This window comes from Choloepus didactylus, chromosome 2 (genome assembly GCF_015220235.1).
Source record: "Choloepus didactylus isolate mChoDid1 chromosome 2, mChoDid1.pri, whole genome shotgun sequence".
NCBI lineage: Eukaryota > Metazoa > Chordata > Mammalia > Pilosa > Megalonychidae > Choloepus > Choloepus didactylus.
The window spans coordinates 221,584,500-221,605,037 of NC_051308.1; the positions used below are offsets into that span (position 1 = coordinate 221,584,500).

At 38.8% G+C, this 20,538-nt stretch overlaps 1 protein-coding gene across 2 annotated transcripts in view; it reads right to left on the reverse strand.

Annotated features, from left to right (window-relative positions):
• PHACTR4 (phosphatase and actin regulator 4) overlaps positions 1 to 20,538 on the reverse strand; it is a 193,352-nt gene that overhangs the window by 73,233 nt on the left and 99,581 nt on the right. For both annotated transcript variants that reach the window (XM_037827990.1, XM_037827991.1), the window contains exon 2: positions 18,812 to 18,865. In XM_037827990.1, the coding sequence (XP_037683918.1) occupies positions 18,812 to 18,827 (16 nt within the window). In that variant the 5' untranslated portion in view covers positions 18,828 to 18,865. The remainder of the gene's footprint in view (positions 1 to 18,811; positions 18,866 to 20,538) is intronic.

The window sequence follows — 20,538 nt, forward strand, 5'->3', positions numbered from 1 at the left end:
ATATGGGAGATAGCCCAGAATCTCAGCATCATTCTGACAGATTTGCATTACTACTACTACTATAGCTCAACTTTTTCTTTTAAAGAATTATGAGCCATCTGTGTTCTTCAAGTTCTTAGAAATTGGTGTTCTGGGTACTCTATTTCCCTTAAGATTTATGAAGGATATTTAATGTATATTTATAATAAAGCTATATTAAATCTCTACTAAGAAATCACAGGAAAAAATTTAATTCCAGAGGAATTTATCTCCCACACCCTAAGGATCTCAAAACTAATTAAGTTCATATTTTATCCTTCTTTCTTAAAGAGGACGGAGGGAAGGACTGAAGGACTGTGTTGTTCACACATTTTGAGCTCCAAGTGATAACAACATGATAATGTTGCAGTTTTTTCCTCCATGAACTCTGAAATAAAGTGCATTAGCCTTGAGCATGGCTCCTTAACAAATGTCCTTGAACAGCCAGAAAATAAAACCCCTTTACAAAATAATAATGATTTATGAATTCCAATACAAAGTAGGAAGAAAGAAAATTATTGATTTTGCTTGTTTAGTATATACCTTCTGTTTTCTACCTTAACAAACTGCTCTTAATTTTCTTCATGATACAAATTTTAATCTAAAGGAGATTTTACCTTGTTAATCTGTTCTCAGAATACAACATACATAAAGACTTTGCAACTAATGTTAAATTCAGGAGTCACACTTATAATCTACATCTCATTAAATAATTATTTTATCAAATACACACCAAAAATATTTTTTTGTTAAAGTGTGTCAACTTCTGTAGAAAGGAGGGTATATAGAAATCTAATGAAACAGAAGATTTAAAACATTTTGGGAAGGCAGTTAGTATTCAGATCCTCCTTCACCTCCAAAACCTTTAAAAAGTAAGTCATAATTCAGCACCTTTTAACAAATGATACTGCCAGGATTTCAGTCATCTTTACTCTAGCACACTGTGGGGAAACTAGCTGTTAACTCACGAGCAATTGAGAAGAGAGGAAAGAAGCAAGTAGAAGCAGGTATTAGCCATTCTTAAAAGCAGTGAGGTGTGACTCACCACAGCATAATACTCCGGACCCCTTCTTCCCCTAGTACTTAAGTACAGTGTAGCCACTGCTTTTTTTTTTTTTTTTTTTTTTTTTTAATCTGGTAACATATACCAATATAAGTAACAGTTAATACCTTCATTGTATTTTATCCAGTACATATGAAACTGGGTGAAAAGGAGGGGATTCAAAAAAGGAGGACCAGGGTAAAAGTTGTTTGATTTCTCTATCACCTTCCCCACTCCATGACCTTGAAGAATTCTGGAGGTCTGTTTTCTGGGAGGGGTATAACAAGGGTCTCTGCACTGGGGACACAAAAGACAACTGATGGTGGGGATACAGAACTAAAAACTGGGAGGAATTAAGTGAACATATGCATAACTAATGCTGGATGCAGCGACCCCCAGTCCTCTTCAATTCTTACCAGGCAGAGATTGGAAGACTCTGCTCCTAGGATCCTGATACTGATATAGGGATATACTCCTCAAAAATAGGGCCAAGACAACGTGGAATATGACTCCTGGGGAGGAATGTAGACCCGGCATCGTGGGACGGATAACATCTTCTTGACCAAAAGGGGGATGTGAAAGGAAATGAAATAAGCTTCAGTGGCAGAGAGATTCCAGAAGGAGCCGAGAGGTCACTCTGGTGGGCACTCTTATGCACAATATAGACGACCCTTTTTAGGTTCTAATGAATTGGGGTAGCTGGCGGTGGATACCTGAAACTATCAAACTACAACCCAGAACTCATGAATCTTGAAGACAATTGTATAAAAATGTGGCTTATGAGGGGGGACAGTGGGATTCGGGGGGCCATAGGGATCACACTCCCGTTTGTCTAGTTTGTGGATGGATGAGTGGAAAGGTGGGGGAAGGAAACAAACAAACAAACAAACAGACAAGGGCGCCCAGTGTTCTTTTTTACTTTAATTATTATTCTGGTTATTTTTGTGTGTGTGGTAATGAGGGTGTCGGGGATTGATTTTGGTAATGAATGTACAACCATGTAATGGTACTGTGAACAATCAAATGTACGATTTGTTTTGTACGACTGCGTGGTATGTGAATATATCTCAATAAAATGAATCAACAACAACAACAACAACAAAAACAAACAAACAAAAAAAAATAGGGCCAAGAAACTCACTGGACACTGAAGCCCAAAAGTGACCAGCCATACCCACACATTCAAAGCTTTTAATTGGCTATTTATTCCTCACTCTTAATCTTAAGCAGACAACTAATTATTACTAGACTTCAGCGGAAAGCCTGACATAAAGGACTGAGACCAAAACAGAGAAAAGTAACTTTAAGGAAACAGAGACTATGCAGGACAAAGAAAATTTGTTAAACCAATAAAAAGACATTATGAAAAGAAACATTCAGAGAATAGAGAAGACCTTCTAGAAATTTAAAACATCATAGCAGAAAAGAAAAATTTAATAAAGCTGAAGAAATCTTCCAGGAGGTAGAGCTAAAGGAAAAAAAGAGAAAATAAGAAGTCAAGAAAATTAGAGAACTATTACAGGATGCCTGTATTAGTTAGGGTTCTCCTTGGAAACAGAATCAATGAGAGATGTCTCTTATTATCAAATTGTAAAAGTGACTCACACAACTGCGGGAGCGCACGAGTCCAAATTCTGCAGAGCCGTCAACAAGCTGTCAACTCCAAGGAAGACGTCCGACGAACTCCTCGGGAAACGAACCGACAACTTTGACGAACTCCTCAGGAAACGAACCGGCAACTTTGAAGAACTCCTCAGGAAATGAACCGACAACTTTGACGAACTCCTCAGGAAACGAACTGGCAACTTCGACGAGCTCCCCAGGAAAAGCTTCACTGAGCAGCTGAAGAAGAAGTGAAGGTTCTCTAACCGTCCGGCTTGTAAGCCTCCAACTGATCACCCGGACCAAATCCAGCCAATTGCATTCTCTCACTGTGGAAGCATGCCCCTTGATGAGTCATCAGTCAGCTGCAGTCAATTGACTGATGATCCGACAAACCAACCAGCCTCAAATAGCCTCACAGGAATCATCAGGCCAGTGCCCGCTTGACCAGACAGCTAGGCCACCTAGCCAAGTTGACACATGAACCCAACCATCACAGTCCACCCCTTGTCAACTTGGCAGTCGTACACATCACCTAAAACCATATCTTCAAAATGAACGTTACAGCTTATGCCATATGATAAGGGGACAAGACAGAGAAGAAAGCAAAAATATTTTCTTCACAGACAAATACAAACATAATCATCACAAAACGAGGAGGAAATATTCATATCATCATAGTCCTCGTTTCTGTAACTGGTCACGTGGCCGTAGTTCATATTTATCACGACCTTCTTCCACTACCCATTCCATGTTCCCTTTACCCTCAGCAAGCACTTCAGCTGGCCGTGGTTCTTTGCCTGGTGGGGTGACCCAAACCTTCATTCCTGAAGTTTCTTGGCCATTGGTAGTCCTGCCTGGATTGGGTTGTTGCAGTTTTCCATTGACTTGAATCACGGGGCATGGTAGTACTAAGAGATGCCCCAGGGGATCTCCTGTATGCCAGGAAAACTCTTCTTTACTTCCATTGTGTAGTTGCAGTGCTATTTCCCCTTGATAGTCAGGATCAATCACCCCAGCCAGTACAGTAATCCCCTTACTTGCCTGTTGATTCAGAAGCATAAGAAGCCCAAAGTGGCCAGGTGGCAGCCTTAACTTCCAGTTCAATGGGATTATTGTTGTGTTTCCTGGTGGAAGCACTCCTCCTTTTGGAACCAAGACTTGTAGACCAGCAGAGCTTAAACTTGCAGGGACAGGAAGCAAAAATTTCCCTAGTGGATCACTAGGAGTGATAGTGAGTGGTGCTACTCCTGTTTCCACCCCTTGATTCCTGGACCCATGAATCCTGGCTATGGGAGAAACAGCACCATAGAGTGGACGCTGATTCAGAGCATACACAGCCTCCTGGAGAACACTGCCCCAGCCCTGCAAGGTATTGCCACCTAGTTGGCGCCGTAATTGAGTCTTCAATAGGCCATTCCACCGTTCTATCAACCCAGCTGCTTCTGGATGATGGGGAACATGGTAAGACCACAGAATTCCATGAGCATGTGCCCATCCCCTCACTTCATTTGCTGTGAAGTGGGTTCCTTGGTCTGAAGCAATGCTGTGTGGAATACCATGACGGTGGATGAGGCATTCTGTAAGTCCACGTATTGTAGTTTTGGCAGAAGCATGTCGTGCAGGGAAGGCAAACCCATATCCGGAGTATGTGTCTATTCCAGTAAGAACAAATCGCTGCCCTTTCCATGATGGAAGTGGTCCGATGTAATCAACCTGCCACCAGGTAGCAGGCTGATCACCCCGAGGAATGGTGCCATATCGGGGACTGAGTGTGGGTCTCTGCTGCTGGCAAATTGAACACTCAGCAGTGGCTGTGGCCAGGTCAGCCTTGGTGAGTGGAAGTCCATGTTGCTGAGCCCATGCATAACCTCCATCCCTACCACCATGACCACTTTGTTCATGAGCCCATTGGGCAATGACAGGAGTTGCTGGGGAAAGAGGCTGACTGGTATCCACCAAACGGGTCATTTTATCCACTTGGTTATTAAAACCTTCTTCTGCTGAAGTCACCCTCTGGTGAGCATTCACATGGGACACAAATATCTTCATGTTGTTTGCCCACTCAGAAAGGTCTATCCACATACCCCTTCCCCAGACTTCTTTGTCACCAATCTTCCAATCATGTTCCTTTCAAGTCCCTGACCATCCAGCCAAACCATTAGCAACAGCCCAGGAATCAGTATACAGACGCACCTCTGGCCAGTTCTCCTTCCAAGCAAAGTGAACAACCAGGTGCACTGCTCGAAGTTCTGCCCACTGGGAGGATTTCCCCTCACCACTGTCCTTCAGGGATATCCCAGAAAGGGGCTGCAGTGCTGCAGCTGTCCACTTTCGGGTGGTACCTGCATATCGTGCAGAACCATCTGTAAACCAGGCCCGAGTCTTCTCTTCCTCAGTCAACTGACTGTAAGGAACTCCCCAAGATGCCATAGCTGTGGGCTGGGCAAGAGAAGGTAAGGTGGAAGGACTGGGGGCCATGGGCATTTGGGCCACTTCCTCATGTAACTTACTTGTACCTTCAGGACCTGCTCGAGCTCTATCTCGTATATACCATTTCCATTTTATGATGGAGTGCTGCTGTGCACGCCCAACTTTATGGCTTGGTGGGTCAGATAACACCCAGCTCATGATAGGTAACTCAGGTCTCATGGTAACTTGGTGGCCCATGGTTAAGCGTTCTGTCTCTACTAAGGCCCAGTAGCAGGCCAACAGTTGTTTCTCAAATGGAGAGTAGTTATCTGCAGAAGATGGTAAAGCTTTACTCCAAAATCCTAAGGGCCTGCGTTGTGATTCTCCTATAGGAGCCTGCCAAAGGCTCCAAACAGCATCTCTATTTGCCACTGACACTTCCAGCACCATTGGATCAGCTGGATCATATGGTCCAAGCGGCAGAGCAGCTTGCACAGCAGCCTGGACCTGTTGCAGAGCCTCATCTTGCTCTGGTCCCCACTCAAAACTAGAAGCTTTTCTAGTCACTCGGTAAATGGGCCGGAGTAGCACACCTAAATGAGGAATATGTTGTCTCCAAAACCCAAAGAGGCCAACTAAATGTTGTGCCTCTTTTTTGGTTGTAGGAGGGGCCAGATGCAGCAGCTTATCCTTCACCTTAGAAGGAACATCTCGACAGTCCCCACACCACTGAACACCTAGAAATTTTACTGAGGTGGAAGGGCCTTGTATTTTTGTTGGATTTATCTCCCATCCTCTGCCACGCAAATACCTTACCAACAAATCTAGAGTAGTTGCTACTTCTTGCTCACTAGGTCCAATCAACATGATATCATCAATATAATGGACCAGTGTAATGTCTTGTGGGAGGGAGAAATGATCAAGATCCCTGCGGACAATATTATGACATAGGGCTGGAGAGTTGAAATAACCCTGAGGTAGCACGGTGAATGTAAACTTCTGGCCTTGCCAGCTAAATGCAAACTGTTTCTGGTGGTCCTTGCTGACAGCAATTGAGAAAAAAAGCATTTGCCAGATCAATAGCTGCATACCAGGTACCAGGGGATGTGTTGATTTGCTCAAGCAATGATACCACATCTGGGACAGCAGCTGCAATTGGAGTCACCACCTGGTTAAGCTTACGATAATCCACAGTCATCCTCCAAGACCCATCTGTTTTCTGCACAGGCCAAATAGGAGAGTTGAATGGGGATGTGGTGGGAATCACCACCCCTGCATCCTTCAAGTCCTTAAGAGTGGCATTAATCTCTGCAATCCCTCCAGGAATCCAGTATTGCTTCTGGTTCACTACTTTGCTAGGCAGAGGCAGCTCTAGTGGCTTCCACTTGGCCTTTCCCACCATAATAGCCCTCACTCCAGGAGTCAGGGAACCAATGTGAGGATTCTGCCAGTTGCTGAGTATGTCTATTCCAATTATGCATTCCGGCACTGGGGAAATAACCACAGAATGGGTCCGGGGACCCACTGGACCCACTGTGAGACGGACCTGGGCTAAAACTCCATCAATCATCTGACCTCCACAAGCCCCAACTCTGACTGGTGGACCAGAGTGACGTTTTGGGTCTCCGGGAATTAATGTCACTTCTGACCCAGTGTCTAATAATCCACGAAATATCTGATCATTTCCTTTTCCCCAATGCACAGTCACCCTGGTAAAAGGCCGTAGGTCCCCCTGGGGAAGGCTGGGAGGAAGATTAACAGTGTAAATTTTTGGCAGTGTGACAGGGTCCTTCTCCAAGGGTACCCGGCCTTCCCTTTATTCAAGAGGCTCTGGATCTGTAAACTGTCTCAAGTCTGGGAATTGATTAAGGGGCCGTGACTCTCTGTTTTTGTAATTCAAGGGAGATTTTTGTTCACGTGGCCTAGAATTTTTCTGCTTATATAGTTCAAACAAGAATTTAGTCGATTGCCCATCTATTTTACTACTTGGTACTCCATGATCCACTAGCCAACACCATAAGTCTCTGCGAGTCATATTATTTTGATTGCTGCTTTGAGCCTGTTTTCCATTATGGTAGCCCTGTCCACCTTGTCTGTGGCGATTAACTGCAGCCACTTGGCTTCTGCTGACTCGGGACCCGATTATTCCCATTGTGTTTAAGGATTCCAGTTCAGTGACAGCAGTTCCTACAGTAATATCTGACCTACAGAGAAGGGCGACTACAGAGCTCTTCAGGGATGATGGAGCTAGTCTCACAAATTTATTCCTTACAGTCCTGGTAAAAGGTATGTCCTCTGGACATTCCAGGGCTGTGTGAGCAGGTTTTCCATGATAAATCCACTCTAACATTCCAATCTCTCTAAGCCTTTGAATCCCCTCCTCCACATTATACCAGGGCAGTTCTGGCATTTCAACTTCTGGTAATGCCGGCCACCTTTTGATCCATGTTTCAGCCAGCCACCCAAACAAACTGTTAACACCCTTTCTAACCCCTCGAGCTACAACACTGAATGCAGAATCTCTGCTTAGTGGGCCCATATCAGTAAATTCAGCCTGATCCAACCTTATATTCCTTCCACCATTATCCCACACTCTCAATATCCATTCCCACACATATTCCCCTGGTTTCTGTCTGTATAAGTTGGAAAACTCATACAGTTCTTTTGGAGTATAGTGTACTTCCTCATGGGTCACACTTTGTACCTCACCCTTTGGGGCTTGTTGGGACTTGAGCCTAGTTATAGGTCTTGAAGCAAAAACTGGTGGTGGGGGTGGGTCATGAAAAGAGTAAGAATTATCTCTCAAGCCATTCACCTCAGGGCACTCTGTTGCATTTTCATCTCTTAAAACAGGATTAGTCTCTCCAGACAAAAGAGTGAGGTCTGCTTCCTCAGGGGAGGTGATTACAAGATTAGCAGGCATTGAAGGGTCAATCTCCTTAGGTGAGAGTTGTGTGGCAGGCTCCTTAGGGCAGACTGGAGGCAGAGAAGCTGTTTCCCCAGGACAGCCCTCTACAGGTAAATCTAACAATGACCCAGCAGAATCCAGGGTTCCAATGTCCTCACTGTCATTATTATCAATCCATATGTCTCCATCCCAAGTTTCTGGGTCCCATTCTTTTCCAATCAATGCCTTTACTTTAACAGCAGACACCCTGAGAGGTTGAGATTTTAGTTTACGCTGTAAATGTGCTACTCGCACAATAAGAGACTGCGTCTGATTTTCAGAAACCTCCAGTCTGCGGGCACAGGAAATAAGATTTTCTTTCAGGGCACAGATGGAACCCTTTACATCTGTCATACGGCATTCAAGTTTTGAATTTGAAGCCTTTAGCTCATCCCTTTCTCTTACAACTGTATCCAAAGTATCTAAGAGCAGCCAGCCAACATCATTATACTTCTTAATACTGCAAAACTCCGTGAAAGTGTCGAAAACGCTGTCACCCAGAGCCTCGCTTCGTACTAGAGCACAATTAGGAGAATCAAATGGTGCTATTTTGCGTATTTCCTTTGCGAACTCCTGCCATGGACTCTTAGTACCCTCTTGATTATTGGAAATAGAGTCATTAGTGCCTCTGAATCTAATCAGAGTAGAAAACAAGTTGTAAAAGCCCATTTTAAGATTCCGTTTCTGAAGAACCACTCTTGGTACCAAGTTGTATTAGTTAGGGTTCTCCTTGGAAACAGAATCAATGAGAGATGTCTCTTATTATCAAATTGTAAAAGTGACTCACGCAACTGCGGGAGCGCACGAGTCCAAATTCTGCAGAGCCGTCAACAAGCTGTCAACTCCAAGGAAGACGTCCGACGAACTCCTCGGGAAACGAACCGACAACTTTGACGAACTCCTCAGGAAACGAATTGGCAACTTCGACGAGCTCCCCAGGAAAAGCTTCATGAGCAGCTGAAGAAGAAGTGAAGGTTCTCTAACCATCCGGCTTATAAGCCTCCAACTGATCACCCGGACCAAATCCAGCCAATTGCATTCTCTCACTGTGGAAGCACGCCCCTTGATGAGTCATCAGTCAGCTGCAGTCAATTGACTGATGATCCGACAAACCAACCAGCCTCAAATAGCCTCACAGGAATCGTCAGGCCCAGTGCCCGCTTGACCAGACAGCTAGGCCACCTAGCCAAGTTGACACATGAACCCAACCATCACAATGCCCAATATCAAGAAGCTATTGGCAATCAAGAAAGGGAAAGACATGAGATTTAGGAAACAAAAGAGCCAACATAGGAGAGGAGAGTCTTTAGGAGACTGGAGAAGGAACATCCCAGACATAGGCCACACATAGAGGTTCACTTGTCCAGATTAGAGCAGTGTCTCAAGAGACATACTGAAGGCTGTTATTGCCAATATTTCTTCTGCCATTTATCCTCTTTTTTTAAGGCCAAACAGAGTACCCAGGTGAGCCTGGCCCTCAGTTTGTCTTGGTCAAATGCTGATGCATTTCTTACTCATACTCAGTGCTTAATGAGCGCAGGATCTCCATTTCACCCCACAGAAATGTGCTTTAGCTTATTCCTGAAAGCTGTAGTTAAGTCATGGTCAATTTTGGAAAAAACCCAGAGCTGCTCACTTCCTCTGACCATATTTCTGCCAAATGTCAAAGACTTGGTCCATACCAGAGCCCTGCCCAAAACAATTTCCAGGACTAAATCTTGACTTCGCCCATGACTTCTGTAGAAGGAGCTCTGTGAAACTCAGGAAACTGAAGTCAATGTGGTCCACAGAATCAATCCCTGGGGGTCCCTGAGAACCTTTCAGGAGTCCAAGAGGCAAAACTACATACATAATAATGCCTTAAAAATCATTTGCCTTTTTTCACTGTGTTGACACTTGCACTGATGGTGGAAAAGCAATGGTGACCAAAACTGCCAGAACCTTAACACCAGTCAAGGCAGTTGCAACGAACTGTTAGGAGTCCTTGTGTTCTTCACCAAGGCACAATTGCAATTAAAGAGAAACAAAGTTTTATTTAAGAATGTACTTGAGGAGAACTTGTCATTTCACATCCCAATTGGCATTTAGGTAAATGGCAAATACACAGGTTTCAATTTCTATTGAGTGCAAAACTGCATAATAGAGTTAAGATGCTGCTATTATCTGACATAATAAAACAATTATTAAGATCATCAAAAAAAAAAAAAGAATGTACTTGAGGAAGCAGTAAAACATTTCAATTTTAATACATTTCAATTCTGTTGCAATATAACAGTATCTGTTCCTCTTTATTTCTGAGTAGTACTCCATTGTATGAATACCACAATTTGTTTATCTACACTCCTGCTGATGGACACTTGGGTTACAGTTTACAGCTATTATGAAAAAAGCTATATCAACATTTGTGTACAAGTCTTTTTGTGGATATGTTTTTATCTCACTTGGGTTAAATATCTTTCATGGGTCAGAGAGTAGACCTATGTTTAAAATTTAAAATTTATAAGAAACTGCCATTTTTTTCCCAGAGTGGTTGAATCATTTCACATTCCCCCCAGCAATGTAGGAGAGCTTTGGTTACTCTACATTCTTGCCAATAATTGCTGTTATTAGTCTTTTAAAAATTTAACTATTCCTGTGAGTGGATAAGTGGCATCTCACTTTGATTTTAATTTGCATTTCCCTAATGACCCATATAGCTTCCCTTGTGAAGTGTCTGTTCAAGACATTTGCTCATATTTTTATTGGGTTGTTTGTCTTTTTATTCTTGGGTTGAAGAGGTTCTTTAATACTTTGGATATAAGTCCTTTGTCTACACACACACACACACACACACACACCACTTTGTAAATATTTCTCCAAGTTTGTGGTTTACTGATTCTACATGGTATCTTTTGGTGAACATAAATTTTTAATTTTGATCAAGTCTAATCACTTTTTTTATTTTAGGATTATTGCAAAGAGCATCCTATCTAAGAAATCTGTTCCTAGTCCAGGTTATGAAGATACTCTATTTAAAGTTTTCCAGTTTTAGCTTTTATATTTAATTCTGTGGTCATCTTGAATGAATTTTTGTGTATGGTGTCATGTAGGAATTAAGGTTCATTTTTGTCCCAAATGGACATCCGGTTGTTTAAGCACCACTTTTTAAAAATGCAATTTTATTGATATATATTCACACAGTATACAACCCACCCATAGTATAATCACTGGCTCACAGTATCATCACATAGTGGTGCATACACCCCCATGATCAATTTTAGAACATTTTCATTACTTCAGAAAAGAAATAAAAATTAAAAAGGGAACCAAATCTTCCCATGCCCCTAATACCCCCTATTATTGACCTATAGTATTGGTGTGGTACATTTGTTACTGTTGCTGAGAGAATATTAAAAGATGACTGTTAACTATAGTCCATAGTTTGCAATAGGTACATTTTCCCATATACCCCTCTATTATTAACTGCTTGCAATAGTGTCATACATTTGTTATAGTTTATGAAAGAACTTTTTTTATATTTGTACAGTTAATCACAGTCATTGTCCACCGTAAGATTCACTGTGTTACACATTCCCATGTTTTAAGCTCCAACTTTCGTTCTGGTGACATATATGACCCTAAATTTCCCCTTTCCATCACATTCACACACCATTCAGCATTGTTAATTATTCTCACAATAACATAAGCAGCATTTTTAAAAAATGACTTTCCTTTCTCTGATAAATTGTTTTGGTGCGTTTGTTGAAAATCAATTGACTGTATACAAAGGTGTGGTCTAAATTTGAATACTGTATGCTGTTCCATTGATGTATTTATCCTTACATCACTATGATACTGTACATTTATACTTTATAGCAAGTCTTGAAGTAGGTAATATAAATCCTCCAGCTTTGTTCTTCTTTTTCAAGATTGTTTGGCTATGCAGCTCCTTTACATTTCCAAATAAATTTTAGAATCAGCTTGTCAATTTCTAGAAAAAACCTTGTGTCATTATGATTGGAACTGTGTTCGATCTATAAATCAATTTGAGGAGAATTGATATCTTAATATTGAAATTTTCCATTCATTTAGGTCTTCTTCAGAGATGTTTATACATTACAATGAAGAAGTTAAACATATTTTTGTTAAATTTATTGCTATATTATAGTATTGACATATTACAAATAGAACTGCTTTTTTAACATCATATTCCAATTGGTTGCTCTTGGTACACAGAAATGCAATCGACTTCTATATCTTGATTTTACAGCCTGAGACTGTGCTAAACTTATTTTTTTCAGTATTTTGTGTGTGTGTGTGTGTGTGTGTGTGTGTGTGTGTGGTTATTGATTCCTTAAGCTTTCCACAATCACATCATCTATGAATAGGGACAGTTTTACTTCTTTCTTTCCAGTCTGGATTCCTTTCTATTCTTTCTCACTTTACAGTACTGGTGAAGATCTCCAATAGTGTTGAAAAAGAGTGGTGAGAGCAGACATTTTTGTCTTGTTTCCGATTTCAGGAGGAAAGAGTTCAGGGTTGTACTATTATATGTGATGATAGCTTTAGTTTCTTTACAGGTTTTTTTTTTTTTTTTCTTTTACCACATTGAGGAAGTTTCCTTCTATTCACAATTTTCTGAGTGTTAACCATGGATGAATGCTGAATTTTGTCAAATTCAAATAGGTGATTTTTCTATCTATTGAGATGATCATATCCTTTTTCTTCATCATTATGTTAATCTGATGGATTACATTGATTGATTTTTTCTTCCCCTAGATTTACCAGATTTAAAAATTTATCTACTGATGAACATTTAGGTTGTTTCCAGTTTAGGGCTATTATAAATAAGACTGCTTTGAGCATTGATGTACAAAGTCTTTGCGTCTACCTACAGCTTTGTTTTTCTTGGGTACATACTTAGGAATGGTAGGGTTGTATGGTAGGTTTTATTTAACATTTTAAGAAACTACCAAACTGGTTTTCCAGAATGATTGGATTATTTACCTATTTTGCTGCATAACCTGCTTAGAGCCTTAAACCAACAGACATTTATTACTTTGGACATTTATTAACGTAGGTCTAGAATCGAAGCAGTTTAAATGGGTCATCTGATTCAGAATCTCTCACAAGACTGCATTCAAGATGCTGTCTGAGGCTGTGGTCTCATCTCAGGCCTTAACTGGGGAAGGACCCACTTCTAAGCTCTATGGTTGTTGGCAGAATTCAGTTCCTTGGTGGCTATAGGACTGAAAGCCTCAGTTTCTTGCTGGCTGTCAGATGGCGGATGCCCTCAGTTCTTTGCTACATAAGCCTTTCTGCAAGGCAACATACAACACAGCAGCTTGCTTCATCACAGCCAACAAGGGAGTCTGCTGACAAGATGGAAGTTACAATCACCTGTAACAATCATGTATGTGTCATCCCATCAACTTTGCCATTTTTTATTGGTTTGAAGAGAGTAATGGATCTCATCCACACTCAAGGGGAAGGGATTACACAAAAGCATGACCACCAAGAAGTAGAGATAACTGGGGGGACTTCTTAGAGCCTACTCACTATGGTTGTACCATTTTACCCTCCTACCAGCAATATGGGATGAGAGTGGGTATAGTGGTATTTCACTGTGATTATAATTTACATAGCTTTGATGATGAATGATACTGAACACAATGACTAATTTTTTTAATAATTCAATTTTATTGAGATATAGTCACATGCCATGCAGTCATACAAAGCATACAGTCAATTGTTCACAGTACCACCATATAGTTGTGCGTCCATCGACAAAATTAATCTTTGAACAATGACTAATTTTTGAATGCTAAAACAACCTTACATTTCTGGGATAAACTCCACTTGGTCATGATGTAGTATCCTCTTTATATATTGCTGGTTTCAATATTCTAAAGGATTTTCGCTTCTATGATCATGAGGGATACTGATCTATAGTTTTGTCTTGTACTTATCTTTGTAGGTTTTGGTATCATGGTATATTGGTTTAATAGAACAAATTGGTAAATATTTTACCTGCTATTTTATGAAAGAGTTTGTCAAGACTGGTATGGTTTTTCCTTTAAATATTCAATAGACTTCACCTCTAAAACCATTAAGATACAGTGTTTTATTTGGGGGAAATTTCTGGTAAAAATTTTAGTTTGATAGCTACAGGGCTATTCAGATTTTTAATTTCATCTTTTATGTCAGTTTTGGTAAACTGTGTTTTGCAAGGAATATGTCCATTTCATCTAGGCTGTCGAATTTATTGGAATAAAGTTGTTCATGATGTTTCCTTATTATCCTTTTGATGTCTATAGGATCTGCAGTGATATCCCTTCTTTTTTATTTCTATCACGGGTAATTTATGTTTAATCTCTTTTATTTCTTGATTGTCTAGGATTTCCCCCTCTCTTCACCCCAATTTATTAATCTTTTCAAAGAAACAACTCTTGGCTTCATTACTTTACTATACTGTTTGACTATATACTATATACTATACTATACTATGCATCGACGTCTTGCTTTTTCTTTATAATTTATTTACTTCTAGTTATTTTTGGTTTAAGTTGCTCCTGTTTTCTCTAGCTTCTTAGAGTGGAAATTTTAAATCATTGACTTTCTTCCTTTCTTACAGAAGTATTTAAAGCGATGAACTTTCCCCTAAGTGATGCTTTAGTTGAATCCTATAAATTTTGTCACACTGTGTTTTCATTATCATTCAGGTAAAATATTTTTTAATTTCTCCTTTGTTATTTCTCCTTTGACTCATGGGTTACTCAGAAGCATGTTGTTTAATTTACAGTTATTTAGGGCCTTTCTAGAAACCTCATTGATAATGATTTCTAATTTAATACCATTTAGTCAGATAAAATACTCATAAAGATTTTAATCTTTTGAAATGTATTATGATTTTTTAATGGCCCAGCATATGATCTAGCTTCATGAACACGGTTTGTGCACTTTGAAAACAATATGAATACTGCAGTTGTTGGATTATAAGAATGTTAAGGTGGTTGTTGGTGCTGCTCAGACCTTTATACTCTTATTGATCCTTTATCTTGTATGTACTTCAGTATATCAGTAACAGAGACAAGGGTATTAAAATCTCTAATAATTGTAAATATGCTTATTTATCCCTTTAATTCTGTCAGTTATTGTTTCAATTATCTTGAATGTTTGCACTTTTCAGCTTTACCATTTTCATTTGGTTCCTTTTTATTACTCTTTCTCAGCTGTTAGTTCCATCTTCATTCACTGACAGTAAGTTTTCTTAAGACCTTTAACATATTTAAAACAACTGTTTTAAAATTCTTCTCTGCTAATTGTAATATCTAGATTAGCTCTGGGTCAGTTTCTATTGACTGCTTTTTCCTGAGTATAGGTCACAAATCCTATTTTTTCATATGTTTAGTGATTTTTAAATTGCATATTGGCATTACAAATGATATGTTGTAAAGACTGTGGATTATGTTATATTCCTTGAAAGTGTGTCACTTTCTATTCTAGCAGGTAGCTAAACTGGCTGGACTGAAACTGAAACTTTGCCTCCTTGGGGGTGAACAGCAGCTGAAATTGTCACTCAATTCTTTCAGTGTCATGCTTATGCTTTTTCTAGGGCCCACTGCACTCTTCCCATGCACGTATAGATCAATGGTCAACCAAGGTGTTGGGAGGAGTTTATATGCAGATTTTAGGGCACCACAACATCCTCTGTGACTCTCTCTCTTCCAGGATTTCCCATCTAACTTTCCAGACACTCTGCCACACCAAACACTGTCCTCTGGTACCTCAAGCTAATAAGGCTGTGGCTTTCTGGTGCCACACAAATGTGGACTGGGAATTCCTTCACACAAAAAGCCTTAAACTCACAAATCTCACTTGCCTTCTTTCAAAGCCTATTTTCACTTCAGTTTTGCCTACTTTTTGTTACTTTCCACTCAATGCTTTCAAATAGTTTTTCTTTTTCTTTCTAAAAACTATTTTGTCCAGATTTTATGACTATTATCTATGGGTAAGTTATGCTACCCCACCATCACTAGAAGTCAGAACTCTATTTTATAACTACATCTATCTATCTATCTACCTACCTACCTACCTACCTATCCTGATATATATATATAAATAGCAACTATAAAAGGGAAGGGAATGATTAATACAAAAATTAAGAGGGGAAGGGGCAAAAGAGAGGATGATGTGACAGGTGAGGTAAGACAGGAGATTTGTACTATGGTTCATTAATCTGGTCATTTGTTCAATGAGTGGCCTTTTTCTTCTTAATCTTTAAACTGTACATACATGTATTATACATACTTTTCTATGTGTATTTTACTAAATAACAAAACAATTTTTTAAAGAACTGTCACATTCTTCTAGCTTGGTCAGACCTCCTTACAAAAAGAATTCTTCCCATACTAAGCTCCCAGTTCATCATTCTCTAGGTCCTGAACTACTTGGTTTCTCTCAAATGGGCCAGTCTCACACCTAAGTCTGTTTCCCCAGAACTCCTCCTCAATCCTCTTTGCTAGGTTTTGGTTTTCTTACCCCCACCTCAAACTGTTCTTGTGGCAAAAAGGTCCAAGAGAATTTCAGTTTCTCCCACTGGAATATGATGAGTAAAAATCCCTCACTTACTTTTAACTCATTTTACATTCAGAATTCTTTTCTTTGTCAAATGGCACTGAATAACCAGAACCAAGTAAACTAAATTCTTATTACATGTATGGTTTGTCAGCAACTAAGAAAAAAATAGTAAAGAGTATATAGAAGGAAGAATGGAGATAGAGAAAGAGGCTTGTTATTAAACATATGACCAAGTATCATTTCCATTTTTTCTCTAAAATCCACATTAGGAAGGTACATGTTAAATAATTTACTAATTAAAAGATTTAAAGTGAAAGTGCAAAAACCTTCTAACTGATGGAAAACATAAACTTTTGCCTATCCCAGTTAACAATCAAAAAGCACATTTCAATTTACATTTCAACTGTGTACTGGCCAAATATAACTTCCATAGCAAACTCTCCCTTTGGTGTTCGCTAGTAAATTTAAGTTACATTTAAATCTAAGTTAAATTTAATTTAATAACAAATTTAATTAATCAATTAATTTAATATAAATTTAATTTTACATAAGTTGGGTGAGGTAAGGAGGTAAGGGAGAAAAAAATAAGTTTCCAGCAAAAATCTTTGCAATTGTCACACTTTATTCTAATTTGTTATATATGCATGTTCTTTAGGACTAGTCACCAGACTACTAAAATAACCTTAATCTACCAAATTCTTCATAAATAATCACCTCAAGAATTAACCTGATAATGAAACTACAAATCTATGAATAAAGCAGTGACTGCCCTCTAGTGTTCAAACTAAGGATTTCATTGATGGACTTGATGTAATTCTGTAAACTACTTTTCAGGAAGAAAAAGCCAAGGTCCTAGAGAAGCCATCTAGGGTCATTAAAAACAGAAAGGAAATTCTGATCTTGCAAAATTTTCAACAGTAGTCTTCTCAAAGCAAGATAGAAGCTAGATATTGAAACTCTCAGATTACTAGTAACAGTTGACCAAAGGGCCTCAGTCATTAATTGTAATTGGGCATGAGTAGAATATAAACTTGGCAACATTTTTATCATAAATCTTTAAGTTACAGTTGCATAAAAGGAATTCATATATTTTCCCATGTGGCAAAGAATCAAAAAATGCTTGAATCAAACACTGCCTTTAGCATACTGAATTTAAACCAGTAAAACTGTCTCGGTTTCCATTTTTTTACTCATGCCTATTTTACATAAGCAGTACTTTATAAATGGTCTTCCTACCCTATAATATGGTTTTAAAATTTCTGATATCCTAAAATGTGTCTCTTACATTGAAATGAGAGTCAATAGGAAAATTGAGTTCAATACACTGTATTTGACTTTTTAGTCAAAAAGGCAGATATTAAACCTTTGTGTATCTAGATTTATATTCTCTTACCTATGTTGCTAGATGAAAAATGACATACAGGCAAAATTCAATTATAAATATTATACACCCGTTATTATGATTATTTCCATGGTATATTTCATTGGCCAATTACTAATAAAGCATTACAATGCACACTTTTTCCTGAAATATTAGCAGACTCAATTTCCAACAAAAAAAAAGTACATATAAATTACTAAGTGATCAAGATAGGAAATTTTAAGTTTCTAATTTTAACTTGGTTTTTTGAAGTAGCTAACATTCTAGAGCAGCAACTCTCAACATGTAGTTTAGGGATCTCTGGGGTCCGCAAGGTTAGAACTGTTTTTTAAATAATAATACTAGATGTTATTTCCTCTCTCCACTGTCATTATCTCACAATGTACAGCCAATTTTCCAGAGGCTACAATGGTGCATGATATCACAACAGATTGAATGCACAAACAGATATGTAAGTCAAGTTATCTTCTATCAAACCAGACATTAAAGAGATTTGCAAAAATGTGAAACAATGCTAACTTTCTTATTATTTTGGGGGGAAGGGGTTTGGAAAGTGATTTTACATAAAGAATGTCATTTATGTAATATATAATGATTATAATATTATTTTTAAATGATAAATATATTTAAATCTCTATTATTAATTAAAATGCAATAACTATCAATGGCCATACATTCTGCAAAACTCTCTAGGGTCCTCAATAATTTTTAAAAGTATAAAGGGATCTTGAGACCAAAAAAATCTGATAACCACTATTCTAGAGAGTGGCTGATGAAGATGAAAAAAATGAACTTACTCTCACAGTTCTAACACATATGAGGAAAACATGAATATGCAGGTGATACTCACCAAATGGACCTTCCATGCCACTGTTAACCAGTTTAGGGAGGTGGGGTATAGTTTCTAAAAAGAGACAAAGGTTTATGATATTCTTAAAATGTAAAATGTAAAATAGTGATTACAGATTAAAACTGGATCATTGGAGAAAAGTATGACTTATTAAATGTGAACAATGACAAATGGACATTATTTTAAGGTAAGAGTTAGATATAATACATAACATAAAAATTTTAAAAAACATTTAAGGTGAATTTTCATTTTTAAAGTATATCCTCAGTTTCCTCAAATATGTTCCCATTCTAATCCCCTTTTTGCATTTACTACAGTGTAAGGAAAAGGCAAGTTTTAAGTTAAATGCAAAAAAAAAAATTCTCATATTAACACCTGAAAATGGATATGAGGGATATCTTAGGAATTGGATTTGCCTAAGAAAAGTGGATGCTATAAGTTTAGAATACCCAAGAATGAAAATAAAACAAAAAATGTTTTGAAAGAAATTTGACTAAGTATAGCTACCCAACCTCCTTTACCTCCAAACAAGACAATAAATGGTCTAATCTGCCTAATTCTGCTTCCTACCCCTCCTCTTGTTTTCATCCCAAGGACACTCTCTAATAATAGTTTGAATACTAAACCCCAACTCAGAGCCTCTTTTTCAGAAAACACAATCTACTGACAGTTGGTGCCAGGAGTGAGCTGAGAAAATTGGGAATAAGATAGGGTTTTGAAGTCAAATTGCTTGCAGCCAGATGGCAATGAAGACCCCACTGCTGGCAGTAGGTGTAACACAGATAATCCCTGGTACAAGGTGCTGGTCTAATTCTTAAACTTTCACAGTAATGAATAGTGATGGCATACTTGTGAAAGGAAATGCACTCACTGACTGGATGTCTGAGACATTTGCAGAGTAAGAGGAAAATAGTAACTAAGGACAATGGAATTGAGTGGCTGATTGCTAAATTCAATTGGTGTTCTAGAAAAAGACTTTTAAAAGCTGAGAGTGATTAACCGCCAATTGAAAGCCAAATGTGAAAACTAGAAGGCAACCATGGTAACATACAAGGAGGCTCTTTTGCAGCAGGACAGAAAATGCTCAAGACCAGCCCGGGAGACAATCATCAGAGTAGCTCAGCTTCATAGGATAAAGTCTCAGTCAAGGGAAGTATGCCATGCCAACATCAGGGCCCAGACTGGAAAAGAATGATACCCTAATGCACAGGATGGAGACATCTGATTAAATGTCTCTCCCAAAGATAAAGTGGAAGCCCTAACCCCCAGTGTCTGGGAATGTAAAACCTTATTTAGAAACAAGGTTTTTGCGGATGTAATTAGTTAAGATTAAGTTATACTATGTGACTATACCAGCAATCACTGATTGTTTTTGGATTGAATGGTGTATGAATAAAACTGTTTAAAAATAAACAGAGGGATACAAGTGCTGGAGAAAATGTGGAGAGAGGGATGTACCTATTCACAGTTGGTAGGGAAGTAGAATGGTGCAGCCCATCTGGAGGGCAGAGTGATGGTTCCACAGGAAACTAACTGTGGGGTTTCCATATGGTACTGCAACCCTGTTATTGGGTATATACTTGGAAGAACTGAGAGTAGGGACATGAATGGACATTGCACACTGGTGTTTATGGTGGCAGTATTCACAATTCACAACAGATGGAGATGACCTAAGGGTACATCAACTGATAAATAGAATGTGAACTGCGGTGTATACATTCAATAGA